The sequence below is a fragment of the Rhododendron vialii genome, chromosome 13a (assembly GCF_030253575.1).
Source record: "Rhododendron vialii isolate Sample 1 chromosome 13a, ASM3025357v1".
Lineage (NCBI taxonomy): Eukaryota > Viridiplantae > Streptophyta > Magnoliopsida > Ericales > Ericaceae > Rhododendron > Rhododendron vialii.
Genome location: NC_080569.1, coordinates 1,393,285 through 1,410,458, shown reverse-complemented (window position 1 = coordinate 1,410,458; position 17,174 = coordinate 1,393,285). Strand labels below are relative to the sequence as shown.

Sequence of the window (17,174 nt, the reverse complement as noted above, 5' to 3'; positions counted from 1 at the left end):
ACACCACCAGAGCACCTAACTTCTTCAAGGGCAATTTTGTAAAAAAATGTAAAATGAGAAAACGTACCTCCAGAGCACTTTTTGACTTCTGCTCTAGATAAGCAAAATGGGCAAAGTCATTTTGCCAAAACTTGGAGAAAAAAAAGAAGAGCCAAACACTTAAAATGGAAAAATCCGAAAATGAGAAATAGCTTGGCAAATATGTTCTCCAAAACACATTTGCAAAATGAGGAACCAAACAGTCAAAATGTGAAAACGTAATAATGAAAATGAGCTAACCAAACACCCCCAATGTCGTTAGGGCACGGGGGCTGATAATCATGGTCGTCATCACATTGCATGGTTGAGTGACGCTCATTGACCACCACAGCGTCCACAGGCCTCCCATTAGCGTGGATGGTGATGTTTTTGAGACACCTACTCCCTGTACCACCCGGTCGACTGTGCCACAACTGGTGTGCTGTCCAAGTGGTACTTGTTGTCGCATTCTGATGGGCCACTGCCGTCTCCTTGAGACACCTGCTCCCTCCGTTGTACCACCCAGTTGTTAGTGCCACGATGCTGTCCGAGTGGCACTTGTTGTCGCATTCCGATGGGCCACTGCCTCCCCCTTTCCAACTGTCCGAGTGGCACTTGTCGCATTTCGATGGGCCACCGCCCTCCCCTTCTGGAAACTGTTTAGAGTAACAACGGCTTTTGTGTTACGTGAAACGATTGGAAAACATTCGTATGTGGTGGCCTTGCACACAACACTCGGAATCGTTCTCCGTGTTGCATTCTCCAGGAGGACGTTTTGTCCCTGTAATATAGCCACTGGGTTTGTAAATCTGAGCCTCAACTTCTAGATAACATGTTTGAAAGAAGATGAACAATATAAGAAGGGATGCTGCCAATCCGAAGCTCGCTCTCTCTCTCTCTCTCTCATAATAAGAAAATATGGAGGAAATAAAGGATCACAATATTGCAATCATCTTTTCACTGTGTTCATACTTGCCTGTGTAGATACCTAGTCAAAGATGGCATCAGTGACGGAGTTAGGATTTGAAGCAGGAGATGACACCCAAAAATATATGTATATGTAATACCCTAAAAGCACATATAAAGAAATTAGGAATACAAAAATTACAGCTAGTTGCCATTTAACGAACGGTCTTGCTATTGTCAGCCCACTGAACTGACGATAATCACACTAGAAGACAAGAAAAATACGTATTTCTTTGTACTTTTTATACCCTTTAATACACATTCACACACTCATTATTGTCAGCCCATTGGGCTGATTTTAGAATTTTCCTTTAACGAAAGTGAAAAAAAAGAATCACCTCTAATAAATTAGAATTAAACTTGTGTCAGTTGATAATTATGATGAAGTCATCATCCATGGTAATAGCAAGGACCAAGCCAGATGTGTCGAAGGAGAAACCCCCAAAATTAGCGTCTTCTTCTCTGTGCATAATCCTTAGAATTGATGCTCCATCTTCGATGTGCGGACGAATACCGGAGTCTCCGCAGATTGTTAGCGTCTCGGAAGTAAGTCCCAGCATGACCTTTTGGTGGAGAGTGGAGGGCACAGCCATGATGTCTGCCCTATGAAGCCAAAGCCTGCCTAGCAGCAGGTTGAAGGTAGCGGGGATGTCGACAACGTGGAACTCCACTTCCATTTCAAAACCCTCAGTATTGAGTTTGAGCATAAGTGTCCCCTCCACCACGCGACGAATGCTATGATAGGCTTTGACTGCTAGGTTAGACTAACTGCTAGGTTAGACGACACAAGATCCTTCTTGGTGAGACCTAGGCGGTAAGTCACCCTCAAAAGGCACACATTGATTGTAGAGCCATTGTCAATGAGCACGATTGGCACCCAATGTCCTCTACACTTGATCGCTATGTGCAACAGGCGGTTGTGTGTAACTCCTTCGACAAGGAGATCCTTCTCGATGAAAGTGACAGAGTGCTTCACTAGAATTGGCAGGATGAGGGCGATCATTGCCAATTTTCTGTAGTCATTATTCTTATGACCTTCGCAACGTTATTGAGCTAGTTGTTTTATAAGTTAATTACAACAGTATTCCGATGTTGCTTTATTAATTTGAACATAAGACCTCTTCAATTGACACTAATTCAAGCAATTTAGGAAAAAACATTAATTCCAAACTTTAGATCAAGAATTGACACTTCTCCTTCCCTAGAACTCAAAATATGGCATTATTCCATATAAATATGTATCTAATGAGTTTATTTCGATTGACGCCTATACTCAAATTACAAAACCTGCAATTAATCGCGGGTAATGATTTTCACATTTTTTTTATAACTATACGTCATTTCTTGTCTTCTAGTGAAAAATACACACACAAAAATTTATTAAAAAGACTAAAAATTGAGTACCGCTATAAAAATAACGGAGTGTGAAAATTATTTCTCCATCCTTTTCCTTTCCACTACCTCCAAACACAACCTTACTACCAGGAATATTGTAAATAAAGGAATTCACTACAAAAAGACGAAATTGTCCTCCAATTGATCAGTTCAGAATCAAGAAATTCGTCTATCTTGTCGATATATCCATCCATGGCACCTTGTCGTCGCTGTCGATCTTTTTTCTTCGCCTTGAAGAAAAGAGGAACGAACTTCGTCGTTGAGCTTAGAACCTAGCACAACTGTAAAAATCAATCGATTCTAACAAAATTTTACTAACTAGCTCCGTTTTCCATATCCACCATGGCCACGCTCTCTGCCTTCGCATCCCAATCGCCTTGGCCTCCCCAAAACCCTGACCCTAACTTTCTCTCTCATCCCGACCTCGACCGCCTCGATCTCTCTCACATCCCGGACAATCTCTCACCACCGATGCTCCGAGACGCCGCCGAAGACGAAGACGGCGGACTTTCGAAACCTGCTATCATCCCGAGCCCTAACCCTAACCCTAACCCTAACCCTAATTTCCTTGACCGGCCCACCCTCTCGGCTCCGAATCTTCTCCATGTGTCCTTCAACCAAGACTACGGCTGCTTCGCCACCGGCACCGACCGCGGCTTCAGGATCTACAACTGCGACCCCTTCCGCGAGATCTTCCGCCGCGATTTCGACCACGGCGGCGTCGGCACCGTTGAGATGCTGTTCCGCTGCAACATACTCGCCTTGGTCGGCGGCGGGCCCGATCCTCAGTACCCGCTCAATAAGGTCATGGTTTGTACTATTCTTTCTTTTCCAAATTTGTAATATTCCAATTGTTGATAAAGAAAATATAGTAGTAGCTCATAATTTGGACTATTTTTTTTCCCCTAGTAGTCCTCTATTCTTTCGTATTCCACTGTATCGGAAAATCTTTCGTATTCCACTGTATCCTTTTTCCGAGTTTATGACATTCGTTTTTGGTGGGATCAAATAAATATAATAGGTCATGATTTGGGATGACCATCAGAGCAGGTGCATAGGGGAGTTATCCTTCCGGTCGGAGGTTCGAGGTGTTCGACTCCGGCGGGACCGGATTGTGGTTGTTCTGGAACAGAAGATATTCGTTTACAATTTCACCGACCTGAAACTGGTGCATCAGATTGAGACGATTTCGAACCCGAAAGGTCTATGTGCTGTTTCTCATGCTGCTGGATCGATTGTTTTGGTTTGCCCCGGGTTGCAGAAGGGGCAAGTTAGGGTTGAGCATTATGCCTCGAAACGGACCAAGTTTATCATGGCTCACGATTCCAGGATTGCGTGCTTTGCGCTCACGCAGGATGGGCAATTGCTCGCGTCGTGCAGTAGTAAGGGGACTCTGGTTAGGATTTTCAATACCTTTGATGGTTCGCTGTTGCAAGAGGTAATAAAGCTTAGTTAAATTTCTTTTGCTTTCTTGAACTGGTTAGGTGGATAATGTTTAATTGAGCTCATTGTTGGCGTTTCAATACAAAATTACCTGTATTAGGGTTCTTTGTTTTTTTCATGGCTTTCTTCTTCCAGCACAATAACTATATGGCTATATGGTTCTGTTTATGTCTTGTAATAGTGCATCATTCTCTGCAAACCTTGGCGTAGTTTGTACTTGGGATGAAGGTATTTCAGTTTATTTGCTACCTTTGGTTTAATAGTGAACAAAGAACACTACTGCAATAGCTTTGTTAAAAAAAACAGAATGAAGAAAGTAGGCTGGCATTGAATGTAATTGAGCCATTTGAGTTTAGTGAAGTCTGCAATTTTTGGAATTGTGTAGCTTCTTGACTGCCCTTCAAGGTAAAGGAGATTTGGCAAAGGGACTATGGGTATGTGCGACATTACACATTTCACTCGGCAAGCAGCCAAGCACACTTGCTGTCTTGTCTGGCTGGTTTTTTATATACTCCCTCCCCATTTTGTTTGTCCATTATTCCTTTTGTCTCTTTTGTGTCTATTGCCTATATGGCTATATCTTTCAATCTATAATGTTTTTCATGATTTTGACAACTTTGTAGTATAGAAAGCGACAAAAGGAATTATGGACAAACAAAATGGGACGGATGGATTATATACTAGAGCCTAGAGGCATGCTAATACATCATTTGGTTTGACACCCTTTAGCATGATGAAAAGAAAAGAACTCTTTTCCCTTTACTCTTCTTCTAGTCAATCATATATGGTAGGAGTACTATTTATTGAAGTTGAAGAGCTTGGTGGCCTAGGGTAAAAATAAGATGCTGTTAATTGAATTGTCATAGCAGCCTTCTATTTTGAACTAGACAAGTCATAAGTGACAGGATTTTGTCTTCGATATTGTGTATGTCTACTTCCTGTCTAAGGTACTTATTGAACTTGCATATGCAGTAACCTCCTCCTGGCATATTTTGTTTTCAGTTGCTTAGATTGATAGCTTATTGTTGATTACATCAGCAATCATCCTCACGCCTTACATTCATGGTTAGTTATGTTCCTAACTAAATGCCTCTTACAAAACAATGGATTGGGTAGTTGGAGTATCCTTTTCCATGGCCTATGAATCCCAGTCAGTTTTTCTTCATCAAAACAATGGATTTGGTAGTTGGAGTACCCTTTTCCATGGCCTAGGAATCCCATTCATTTTTTCTTCATCTCGATAAGTTGTGCAGTATTGAAATGTTTATTGCCATAATTGTGTGTTGTAAACTAGGTTTCGACAGGGATAACACAGAACAGATTTCTATGGAGAAACCTTTTATTCTTTTGAATTTTGAGCCTTTTTAGGTTAACTTAGATAGAAGGAAAGAATCTAAGCTGCTAAATTACTCTCTTCTAATGCAGAGATGGTTTGCTTTCTTGTGAAAACTAAATAAATAGTATGTATTCATCCGAGTGGCAAGTACGAATAGGACATGATTTGCTCACTTAACTTTTTGGGTTTGAGAACTTGTACATAGAAAAAGCGATTGAATATTTAATGCAGGTTAGGAGAGGCGCAGATAGAGCAGAAATATATAGCCTGGCATTCTCTTCAACTGCCCAGTGGCTGGCAGTCTCAAGCGACAAGGGTACTGTCCATGTTTTTGGTCTGAAGGCTAATTTGGCAAACCTGGGAGGTGATAAGCAACATATTGCATCAGATGCCAATCGTGCTGTTTCATCACCTGCCTTGTCTCTCTCATTTATGAAAGGTAAGTTTGCCTGTCTTACATTACTGGTATACTTGCCCATTTCCCTTCATTTGATGTACCGCTAGCACATTCCAGTTCTTCTGTAATTGCGGAGGCATTTGAAGGCAAATTTGTTCATTCAATTAGATGAAATTCCTATCATGATTGTGCACTGGACAATCAATAAACTAGAGTCATATCAAGTGCTCTGGAGAAGGAAACTTCTCAGTTTAGATGCCATGAACAAAACAGAATCGTTTTTAGAGAGGGCTGATTTTCTTTCATCTTTTCAATGTTTTTTTAAAAGGAAAGGGACTTGAAACTATATGCCGGAGGATGATATGAAGATGTTCCACAGTGTCTACTTTCTAGTCACATGATTTTGCTTAGTTACATTGCCATTTACATCGCTTGAGTGTGCTAGTCAAGTTGCCACGATAGGAGATTACTTTGCTGGTTTGGTAGCCACTATTTTCAAATGACTAATTTACCCACTGAAGTTTTATTAAATGAATGATTCAAGTTATTACATGAAGACAATATATAGACCATAGGACTCATATTTAAGTGCCACTTATATAGGAATATAAGATACCAATTTGCCTCATCTGGTACGTATCATGACATTTTGGTATCCAATACCAGTATAGAGGAGTTCATCGGGTGACTAGTTTGCCATTATAGTTGTTCCCTTTAATCCTCAAGTATATGGTCGGTCGAGTCTAAGCTCTTCAAAGTGTCAATGTTTTTTTGCTATGGACAATGCATCAACTTCTTGATTCTCAGAGAACTCATGATCAAATAGTGGGTTTAACCTCATAGAGACCTTTCTTTCAAGATACTATGATGATCTAAGAATATGTTCTGTGATTATGGTCAAATGTTGTATCTCTCTCTCTTTGGTAGAGATAAGTATTGAGAAAATGATGAGTCGGTCGCGCTTTTCAAGTCTATAGTCCTTGGAGTCCTTTCCGTGTAAGTCAAATAGCTCACTAGGTCCCTAAAAAAAAAATCCCACGCACGCCCTTTTTCACCTTTTCTTCCGTGTTTCTCTCTTCTCCTTGTGTGCACCACACTCTCTCTCCCCTCTCTCTTCTGCTATGCTACTGCTAAACCAAACCAAACCAAACTGAGCCTTACGTCCCAATCACTTGGGGTCGGTTTCATGAATCCGTTTCCTCCATTGAGCTCTGTCAAGGGCCACTTGTTTACACAAACCCATTATACTCATATCTTTGCGCACTACAGCATCTAATGTCAATTTAGGTCTACCCCTCCCCGTAACATTGCTACCTAGAGCTATCATATCCGCTTTTTTAACTACTGCATCTTCTGGTCTACGGTAGATATGCCCAAACCACCTTAGTCTATTTTCCCTCAACTTCTTCTCTATAGGTGCTACACCTACCATCTCACGAACTGTTTCATTTCTAATCTTGTCTCGTTTAGTCTAACTACACATCCACCTCAACATTCTCATTTCCGCTACACTCATCTTGCTCAAATGTTGTTTCTTAATAGGTCAACATTCTGTCCCATAAAGCATCGCTGGTCTTATGGCAGTTCCATAGAATTTTCTATTCAATTTTGTTGGTACCCTCTTGTTACATAGTACACCAGTAGCACTTCTCCACTTGAGCCACCCTACTTGGATCCTATGGGTCACATCATCATCAATCTCTCCATCTCTACTAATAATTGAGCCTAAATACCTAAAATAATAACTTTTTGGTATCTCGTGGTCTTGGATCATCACCATTTATTCATGCGCACTACTGGTACCACTAAACTTGCACACTATATACTCAATTTTATTCCTACTTATCCGAAAACCCTTTGACTCTAATGCATCCCTCCAAATTTTTAGTTTCGTATTAACACCTCTAGCGGTTTCATTTACGAGGACAATGTCATTTGCAAACATCATACACCATGGAGTATCCTCTTGAAAAGTTAGCAAGAAAAAGACAAGTGTACTTTTTCCAAGTTTTTCAAAAAAGCATACTCTTTCTCTCTCCTGGATCACTTTCTTTCTCTTTTATTTTATATATATATATATATATATATAAATATTTAATTTTTATGAAGAAAATATTTTCGAAATCTACTCGACGAAATCTATTAAACAAGTACCATATTGAATGTGAAATTATGTACATAAATTTTTTTTGGTGTAGGCTCCTCTTTTTTATTTTGAAATTATGCGTAGAAAAAAAACTGTTAATTAACTAATTAATTAATAATTACGCATTTAGACAGTTAATTAACACTGTTTATTGTTAAATATATTAATTTATAAAAAGCGAATATGTAGAATAAAACTTACGAACATTGTAAAATTTATTAGTAAAATATAGGAGTAATTTAAGAGGGAGAGAGGAAAAAGAACAAAAGTACAAAAGAGAGAGAGGGGAGAGAGTGTGTGTACCGAACAAATAAAAGAGAGGGATGAGAGAAAAACATTTCTGTGGGTGCTCAGAGAGTGGGCTAGCCATGTGCTTGTGTCAGTGTGTAGAGAGAGAAATGGCAGAGGGAGAGTGAAAGTCACGCCGAAGAAGAAAGAGAGAGGAGAGGGAGAGAGGGGAATGGTGTCTTCGCGTGAAAAAGGACTTGGTGGGAAAAAACTTGTGTGCAAGGACCTAATGGGACATAGTCCACTCACATAGGACCGGCCGGAAAGAAGCCCATAAGTATTCTGTTTTGTTAGTTCTCACTATGACGTTAATAGTTAAATCCATCATTTTAGCTAAAATGAGTTTGGTCTCTCTATGTTTTATGTGGTACTTGAGAGTAAATGATGGAAAAGTATGCTATCCAGTTGAAGGACAGGGAACGACGCTGGCAATCAGCACTATACTTTTCTGTTGAAGTTTAAAGCTGAATTTAGTATTATTGGTTTTAGCCTCATAGGACATGAGTTTGGTACTCATTTTGCAGGAGTATTGCCCAAGTATTTCAACTCAGAGTGGTCTGTCGCTCAGTTTCGTCTGGTTGAAGGTTCTCAATACATCGTCTCTTTTGGCCATCAGAAGAATACTGTGGTAATTCTTGGCTTAGATGGAAGGTGTGTACAATAACCAGACCTTCATTGTTACAATTCCCACATCATTTAGTGTTTTTGAAGTGTCTTGTCCAATTTTAACTTTCAATTTCCATACAAGCATGTTGCTTCGCTTCCACTTGAGGTATATTAGAAGGTGTTGCAGCTTCAATTGCTTGAAGTTTCCAGTTTCCTTTCAGTTTTTGGCAACCAACCTTTATGTACATTTGAAAACCGTCTAGGGTGATGCATTGGACCACTGGGCCCATCTATCTATATTCGTGCGTTTGTTAATGTCTGGTAGGGCCCATCTATGTATATTTGTGCGTTTGTTAATGTTGGGTAGGGCCCTTATCTAAGGTCGTGGCTTTTTCTTGTTAATGTCTGGTAGGGCCCATCTATGTATATTTGTGCGTTTGTTAATGTTGGGTAGGGCCCTTATCTAAGGTCGTGGCTTTTTCCCTAATTGACTATGTTTTCCCCGATTTTCTTCTTGCAACATATGTTAGTGTTCCTATTTGTTGCATTCTTTTTCACTTTTTCCGGTGTTGGTTTTGGAATGTTAGTGCAGCAGGAATTGCATCTTGTTTTGCTCTAGAAACATTCATTCATTCTGGTTATACACCTCTTGGGCTTATAGAACAATCTTGGGTTAAACGTGAGTCACGACACCATATAGATTGCACATGGTACCTGCGCATATGCCTGATACCTGCTGTTGTGCTTTACTTTATTAGTGGGGCGAAGTGTATTTGAATCATGCTTGCTGAAAAAGGACTCTCTCTCTCTCTCTCTCTCTCTCTCTCTCACACACACACACACAAGAAAAAAGAGCAAAGCACAATTTAACTTATCTCAATTTATGCAGCTTTTACCGATGCCAGTTTGATCCGGTGAGTGGTGGAGAGATGACTCAGTTGGAATATCACAACTTCCTCAAGCCCGAAGAACCCTTCTAGTAGAGGGTTTGAGTATCACAACTTTTTCATGCTTTGCAAGGTATTCCTCTTTGATTTTGTTGTTACTTTCTCTTCTGAAGGGGAGGAGAATGTTATGTTGTATATATGATTATACGATAACATTTACCTGTACGCAGCTGTTGTAACCACCAAACAGTGTAACAAAACATGAAAAGAAAGAAAATTGTATGTTTTGTGTAGTCTTCTGTAAGTATTCATGTATCTTGTTGTAATTGTGTTTAATGTAAAACATTAAACCGCCTTTGTTTTGAAAGTAACAAAGAGAAGTATCATGATGTTATCGATTAGAGAGTTGTTGTAAAGTGTTTGCCGGTTGATTGGGTATTTTATGTAATTGACATGATGTGACCTTGAAATTCAATCATTCTGGTATGAGATTAAATTATTTACACCATCGGTGTAAACATTTGTTTCCTCCAAATCAATTATATTGCGTCACGTTGTCATGTTTTATTGATTGGGACCACTGTTTTGCAACGTGGCACAATGTAATTGATTTGGAGGAAATAAACGTTTACACTGGCGGTGTAAATAATTTATTCTCTTTTGGTATTTTCTCTTGTTTAAAAAGCTATTGTTCTTTAAAGTAAAGGGACCATTAAGGAAATTTGTAAATCTGGGCAAGCCGCTGGTAGCTTACATTCATTTGTTTTTGTATTACATGTTAACGAATATTTACTATCTCAATCCCTACCCAACCCATCAACGAAAGATATCAACTCTCTTTCCATAGGGATTGGACTCACAACCTTGGCGCACATATAAGTTCAGCTAAACAACTGGGGCCAAGTGTTCCAGTTGTTGAGGTTCGATTTGAACTAGGGGTGTCAAATTGAACCCAGATCCATTAACAAACCCAGACCCATCAACTAAAAAATAGGCTCAACTCAACCCATTTATTAGTTGGGTAAGAATGGGTTCAAATCCAGCTAATCCATTATTAATTGGGTCATAATTGGGCATTAATTGGGTCAACTTAAATGTCCCAATGGGCAATGAAAGTAACCCACCAAATTAAATCTCTTAATTGGTCTCTTTTGCAATTAGGAAGTGGAGGAGTACGCCCCCCCCCCCCCCCCCAACCAATCTCCAGGAGCTCTCTCTCTCTCCCCCGCCCCCCCCAATCTCCACTCTCTCTCTCTCTCCCCGCCCCCACCCCAATCTCCAGGAGCATGGCCTTCTCTCTTTTATTCAATTGTTTTGTGTTAAATTACACGCGTTCAAAAATATTTTGAATGGTCCGAATTAAAAATCAATTGTGACCGGTAATAATTATTTTGACCAGTCAAAATTGAAAACACATCTCATCCATTCATTACGCGAATGGACCCGTGAAATTGTGCTCCGCCGTGCATAAATTTCTCTCATGGTAATCCCGCAAAGGGTTTGGATTAAAAAATTGACTTATTTTTTTGTTTTTATTCAAATTTTTTTTGCATTTTTTTTGTTTTGTGTCATATTTTTGTGACTTATTAATTTGTTTTGATGATAGGAATCGGAAAAGTAAAAAAAATTGATCGAAACTTATAATTTTCTGAATAAAGACAAAAAAAAATCAATAAGACAAAAAAAATTACTTATTCTCGTCTTTTTGAAAAAATTTATGAGTTTCGATCATAATTTTTTTTTACTTTTCTAATTTTTCGATCATAATTTTTAGTATATATGTAATTGGGTTAATGGGCGGGTCGGGTTTGCTTTAAAATAAATGTGTCGGGTCGGGTATGAGTAATTAGACTCATAGTTAATGGGTCTAAATGGGTCAATGACCTATTAAAGATCCAACCCACTAACAACTTACCCAATTTGACCCAAACCCGTCCGTTTGCTACCTCTAATTTGAATGAACTGGACTGGCTAATGCTGGAGGTTTGCCTCTCTTTTTTTTCCTTCTTTTTCTTGTTCTACTCTTGTTTGGGTGACAACAGCAACATATTTACAACGCCCTAAAAGAAGGGGTAATGTGTCGTTCTATTTGCTAGTGTTTTTGTTGGAATGTTAGAATTGTGGAGGGAAAGGAGAGTATATTTCTATATTGCATCATTTTCTGGTCTTAAATCCTTGTAAGAGCGACTCCAACAGTCTCAGCACCTCCTCCCTTTGGAGGTTGGCCAATCCTCTCAAAATTGACTCCCTACTGACTTGCCAAGTTCCTTGGCAATTTCACATTTGCTACAGTGAGACGCCACACCCAACAAGCCACGAGATCTGATCGTGAAATCCACTGGTTAGTGGAGTTGGTTGTGGGTTTTCAGTTTGATTTTAGTAGGTTTCGATTGTGGAGATGGAGTTTAGGATGTGGGCGGACCGGTGATGCTGAGATCGGGGGGGTTGGGGGGGTGGTGGTGTTGTGGGGGTTAGATTGGCCGATTTGGGTGGCGATAAGTTCATTGGAGAATATGGCCTAGTAACTAGTGAATTTGGTGTGTTGGTTATTTTGGCAAAGAATATCAACGTTTAGGAAGGGGGGCTGCTGTCCCCAGCAGCGTGCTGTTGTGCCCAATTTCTGGGCCCATTCAGGTCTCGCTCCGATGATCGGAATTGTTCACTTTGTAGAGCTCGTCGAGTAGAACAATTATGCAAAAAATTAGCTTAATTGGATATCATTAAGTGCCTGATCAGAACCTTTTTATCTTGAAAAGAATAGATCCGAAACACTGGATCATATCCACTGTAACCCATGTATAGAGAGTTATATGGGCTCCGATCAGGCATTTTAATGATATCTAATTAAGCTGATTTTTCATGTAGTTGTTCTACTCGACGAGCTCTATAAAGTGAATAATTCCGATTATCGGAATGAGACCGGAGTGGACCCAGAAATTGGGCACAACAGCAGGCTGTTGTCCCTAGGGGACAGCAGCCCCCCCTTCCCAAAGTTTATACTAACATCCAGAATTTCTATTTTCTGCTCTTGTGATTGGTTTGTCGGCAGTCTCTGGTGTTTTTTGGTTTGCATTGTGATGCTTTGTTATCTTGTTCTAATAAATCCTTGTACTTCGCCCTATCAATAGTAATAAAAAAAAGAAGCTGAAAACGATATTGAGATAAAAGGCTTTTATGAATTTTTTTTTGGAATGCTAGGTACTAAAAAAACTTACTCCGAAAATAACAATTAATGGTTGAGAATCACTTTGATGATTGTGTCACACACATCAAAGTGAATCTCAACCACTAGTTGATCTTTTCGGGATAGTTTCGGGATAAATTTTCTTTGTTCCTAGCATTACTGATTTTTATTTTTTGGGGTGAAAAAGGCTTTTTTGATCTTGTCCGAGCTAAAGGGACAAAGATGATTGGAGGCTAGATATGAGCATCCATCATCCAACCCTTTCGTGCTGGGGGTTGAAAGCCTTAGTTTTGAGAAACTTTTCGGTGCGGGGTGCGTATATTCTACATGGTGTCCGCTCGGCACATTTAAACCATCCAATGCACTTTTAAACGGTTCATATTGAAATCCTCTATCTTCTCTCCCCCCATCATTTTCTCTCTCTAAATCCGAACCATCCAAAACTTCAATGGACGGTCTAGATATGCCGAGCGGGCACCACGTCGTACCCACCACCCGGCACTGAAATTTTTTTTATTAGGTTCACCACTACCGACATTATTTAAATGGAGTCTACCCAACTCATCTCTTCTGGTTAATTCACCTAACAGTCGGCATGTGATAAATTGTTGGCCTACCCAGTTTTTAACTAAAAGTCAGAAAAGCCCCGAGGTTAATCCAGTCGGTGGTGGCTTTGCTCACCATCACTCATGACTCAATTGACCAGGCCAGGTTTTTTTTTTTTTCAGGTTGCAAGAAAGTAATTTCTTCTGAATTTTTTAGTTTTGGCGTGGATGGTCTGCATTTGCTAGACCGTTGGGGAATTAATTAGTTGAGGTGTACGACCCGAACACTCCTGACCGTTTGAAAAAAAGAAGTCAGAACCACGTGGTGATTTGGTATCACAACCAGCTGCAACAACCCCTCAGGTACTTTGTTTTCTATAGCTAAATAAATGAAGTACCAGTTCTAGTTTATGATGATTTTTAATTTGCCAAAGACTATGTAAGTTTCATACACAATGGTATCACGGTTGAATATTGCTCATCACCAAAATTTTCATACACAATAACCGAAAATAACAAGGATCATAATCGATCAGATCTTTTGTTTCTCAAAGTGAAAAAATGTGTTGGTGGAATACACAAAGCATTTTTTAAAGTGGAAAATACAAAGAACATTAAGTTGGTGGTCAAAATGCAAAAAATGTGTTGAAAAACATGAAGTGTGAAGGAATACTAAAGGGTTTACTTACTCTTAAGCCTCAAGTTTGAAACCTTCCAAGTGTTCTCAATTCTTGCGGGAAATAGTTCATGTATGATTTTTTCAGAGGGCCTACTTCGACATTTCGGAAGCTAAGGCGAAGCCTTCAAAATGGGGCCATTAATAAATTATGAAAATAAAATATACACTCTATAAAAGAACTTTTCATCAACAAATGCATGCATTCAAAAACAAATTCCCAAAAAAAATAAGAACTTTTCAAAAACAAGAAAAAAGAGAGCATGAAGTTGGGTTTGCTTACTTGTATATTGGGTGCTGAAAAAAATTAGGGGCCCTAATTTTTACACATTTTTAGGGGCCTAGGCTGCTCTTGGGTTAGGGTCTGCCCTAGGTTTTACTCCGACTTTTAATTAGACCTCACAGAATGTTGAGATTGGTCTTTCAAGAATTAATTGAGAGCAAGCTGATTTGGATACATGTAGTATATGCTTTTATATATGTATCTCGTATACTGAGTCAATATTTAATACTCTTCACTCTCTGATATAGTAGGTAGAAAGTAAGGCAATTTGCGATCCCATTTAGCAGCAAGCTATGACGGAAGCCCGGAAAGTGTACGGAAGCCTGAACTCTCCGGCCACATTGAAGTTGTTGGCCTTGCTCTTTGAGCTGGATGTCCCCTTCGAATTCGTCGCCGTCGATTTGGATGCCGGGGAACACAAAAAGAAACCTTTCCTGTCTATGAGTGTAAGTAGTAATTAATAAACTATCTGAAAATGCATGACCTCTGAAACTTTTGTCTTTCTTGTTTTCAATTTTCGTTCTGCGCTTTGATTGGATCAGAGTCTATAGAATTGTGAAATGGCTTACCAATTTACGTGTTTAGTTACCGAAATTAGTTGTATAAGCTCTTATTTTCGTGATGTCCAAAGAGCAAGATGGGATTTTGTGTTTTGTAAGAGAAATTTTTACGAAAGTACATTATTTCTTGATCACCTCGGATCAAAGGGAGGCATATAGAGGTACCCACCACCAAAATTTTCGAAGTTCATTTTTTACAAAAGTACATTATTTCTTGACCCGGAATCAAACGGAGGCACATAGAGGTACCCACCACCAAAATTTTTGAGGGTTTTTTTTTTCCTTTCTAACTTTTAGATTAATTCTTATGTTTGTGAGGTATGTTTAAAGGCCAAATTCAAATACACGTGTTTTTATATCGCATATATTGAATATAGAACATAATGTTATGGTAATTATGAGGTTGTTTTTTGAATTCCATGCCATTTGCAGCCATTTGGGGAAGTTCCAGTGTACGAGGAGGGAGGCATCATCTTCTTCGGTAAAACCAATTACTAATTCATACTGTTCAATTACTTTGACCAGCCAAGATTATGTTTCGATTACACTCTCCGTCCTAAATTAATTGTTTGTCTTCTGTTCCTTCTTTTTTGGATATCCCAAAAAACTTGTCCTATTTGAAAAAGTGGGTAAATTTACACAACATAACCCTCCTAAATCATTACAAGTAGCTTTGAAAGTATTAAACTAGGGTTTAGTGTTGGAGATCTCATCGTATTTTGTAAGGAAGACATACATTAATCGTATGTCCCCTTAATAAATTGAATTACACGTACAAAACAAACAGTATGAGACGAAGAGAGTACGAGCTTACGAAACAAAAGTTGAACAAGTAAAAGTATACATGTTTAAGTTAAGTGAAAGAACAAAACAGATCCCTTTGGTTTTCCCTTTGAGAAAAGCTCATGCTAATTAATCATTTCACAATTTCATCCCTAAACTCATTTGATGTTTACCAAGTTCAACGTAATATTGAGTCGGTCCAGTGGTCACATGATTTTTTCCCTCAATGATTAAGGCGTCATTAGGAAGCAAGTCAAAATAAGAACAGGTTTCCGAGGATTAAAATAGAAAATCTATGAAAGTTTATAATTCAAGATGGAGACACAAATGTATTTGAAATGACTCGACTGATGAATGTAAACTCCGCAAAATAATGAGGAGCCCACTTTCATCAGACAGCTCGATCAAGATGAAACACATATATATGTATCATTACTCAAGTTAAAATCACTAACCAATGTGGTATTGATTCAGAATCGAGGACAACAATGAGATGCATGGCCCATCAATATGGCCACAAAGGAGAAGAAGCCCTTATCGACTGGGACTCCAGGAAGCAAGCCGTCGTGTCTAACTGGGTGGACGTAGAGGACCACCACTTTGAGCCACCGGCACTCAAGCTGATCTTCGAGCTAGCCATCAAGCCGAGCAAGGGTTTAGGACCGGATGAAGTCGTGGTGGCTGAAGCGGAAGCCGGGCTGGCTAAAGTTCTAGACGTCTACGAGGCTAGGCTTGAAAAGTTCAAGTACTTGGGTTCGGAGAAATACACTATAGTGGACGTAATGCACCTGCCAAATATGCAGAGTCTACTGGGGACGGCGGCTAAGAAGCTAATCGAGTCACGCCCTCGGGTCAGTGCGTGGTGCTCCGACATCCTTGCCCGGCCCGCTTGGGCTAAGGTGATTGATATGCAAAAGAAGGCTCAAGATCATTCGGCTATGTAATGATCAATCGAATCCCTGAATGCAAATATTTGATTTTATCATCAATTAATTCATGCCGGAAATATGGAATGTCAAATAACTAGTACCTGTCGTTAGTGGTCGGTCTTCAGTCAAGTTTGAGTTTTAGCAAATTAAAATCGCCTACTCCACGGCAGCCTCGTCTTTCATCATTAAAAATTTCAATGATTTAATTACACACACATATATATATCCACTTAATTACATCAAGTAAATAAATCACATTGAATGTTACAGTATTTTTCCATGATGATTGATTTGCAAAAGTATCGGATTGAAGAAATTGAAGTTCTGATCTGCAGTTGCTAAAAGCTTGACCACTGATTAACAGAATTAATTCCTCATATGGCTTATCCCCTTCAAGATAGAACAACCCGATCACTATTAAGTCATGTTTTCTCGAACCATGCACCCCGCATGTACAAGTTAGATCCAAAGCTCCTCCGCACAAACACCTTTAATGAATGTTGGGTAATCTCTTTTCGTAAATACCAAAGAAATGAAACAACAAATTAAGTAACAATGAGGGAGATCGACAAACATTATTTACAATAATGGACAAAGATCATGGATATTATTGACCAAAAAAAAGATCACGGTTATTACCCTTGCTCTTTTGTTATTAATCACGGTTTTCGATCAAATAGTGGTCTATGGAGTTGTGATTGTTTCCCGTCAATTCCGATTACAATTACTACT

General features: G+C 39.3%; 2 protein-coding genes and 1 long non-coding RNA gene across 4 annotated transcripts; all 3 read left to right on the top strand.

Moving 5' to 3' along the window:
• Positions 1-2,510: 2,510 nt before the first annotated feature.
• On the top strand, positions 2,511-9,883 carry LOC131315107 (autophagy-related protein 18a-like). 2 transcript variants are annotated; one of them, XM_058344177.1, is made up of 5 exons: positions 2,511-3,183; positions 3,401-3,817; positions 5,390-5,597; positions 8,514-8,640; positions 9,485-9,883. In XM_058344177.1, exons 1-5 carry the CDS (start codon positions 2,722-2,724, stop codon positions 9,573-9,575), a joined length of 1,305 nt encoding a protein of 434 aa, XP_058200160.1. In that variant the 5' UTR covers positions 2,511-2,721; the 3' UTR covers positions 9,576-9,883. The 2 variants fall into 2 exon arrangements, with proteins under 2 accessions (XP_058200160.1, XP_058200159.1); XM_058344176.1 differs by having other exon boundaries at positions 2,532-3,189.
• LOC131315108 (uncharacterized) lies at positions 8,647-9,427 on the top strand. The gene is made up of 2 exons (XR_009196602.1): positions 8,647-8,976; positions 9,064-9,427. It is a non-coding gene; the product is annotated as an uncharacterized LOC131315108 (long non-coding RNA).
• A 4,137-nt stretch (positions 9,884-14,020) lies between the features above and the next one.
• LOC131315106 (glutathione S-transferase-like) lies at positions 14,021-16,533 on the top strand. The gene is made up of 3 exons (XM_058344175.1): positions 14,021-14,616; positions 15,163-15,211; positions 15,988-16,533. The coding sequence occupies exons 1-3, from the start codon at positions 14,464-14,466 to the stop codon at positions 16,455-16,457; spliced, it is 672 nt and encodes a 223-aa protein (XP_058200158.1). The 5' UTR covers positions 14,021-14,463; the 3' UTR covers positions 16,458-16,533.
• The last annotated feature ends 641 nt before the right edge of the window (positions 16,534-17,174 follow it).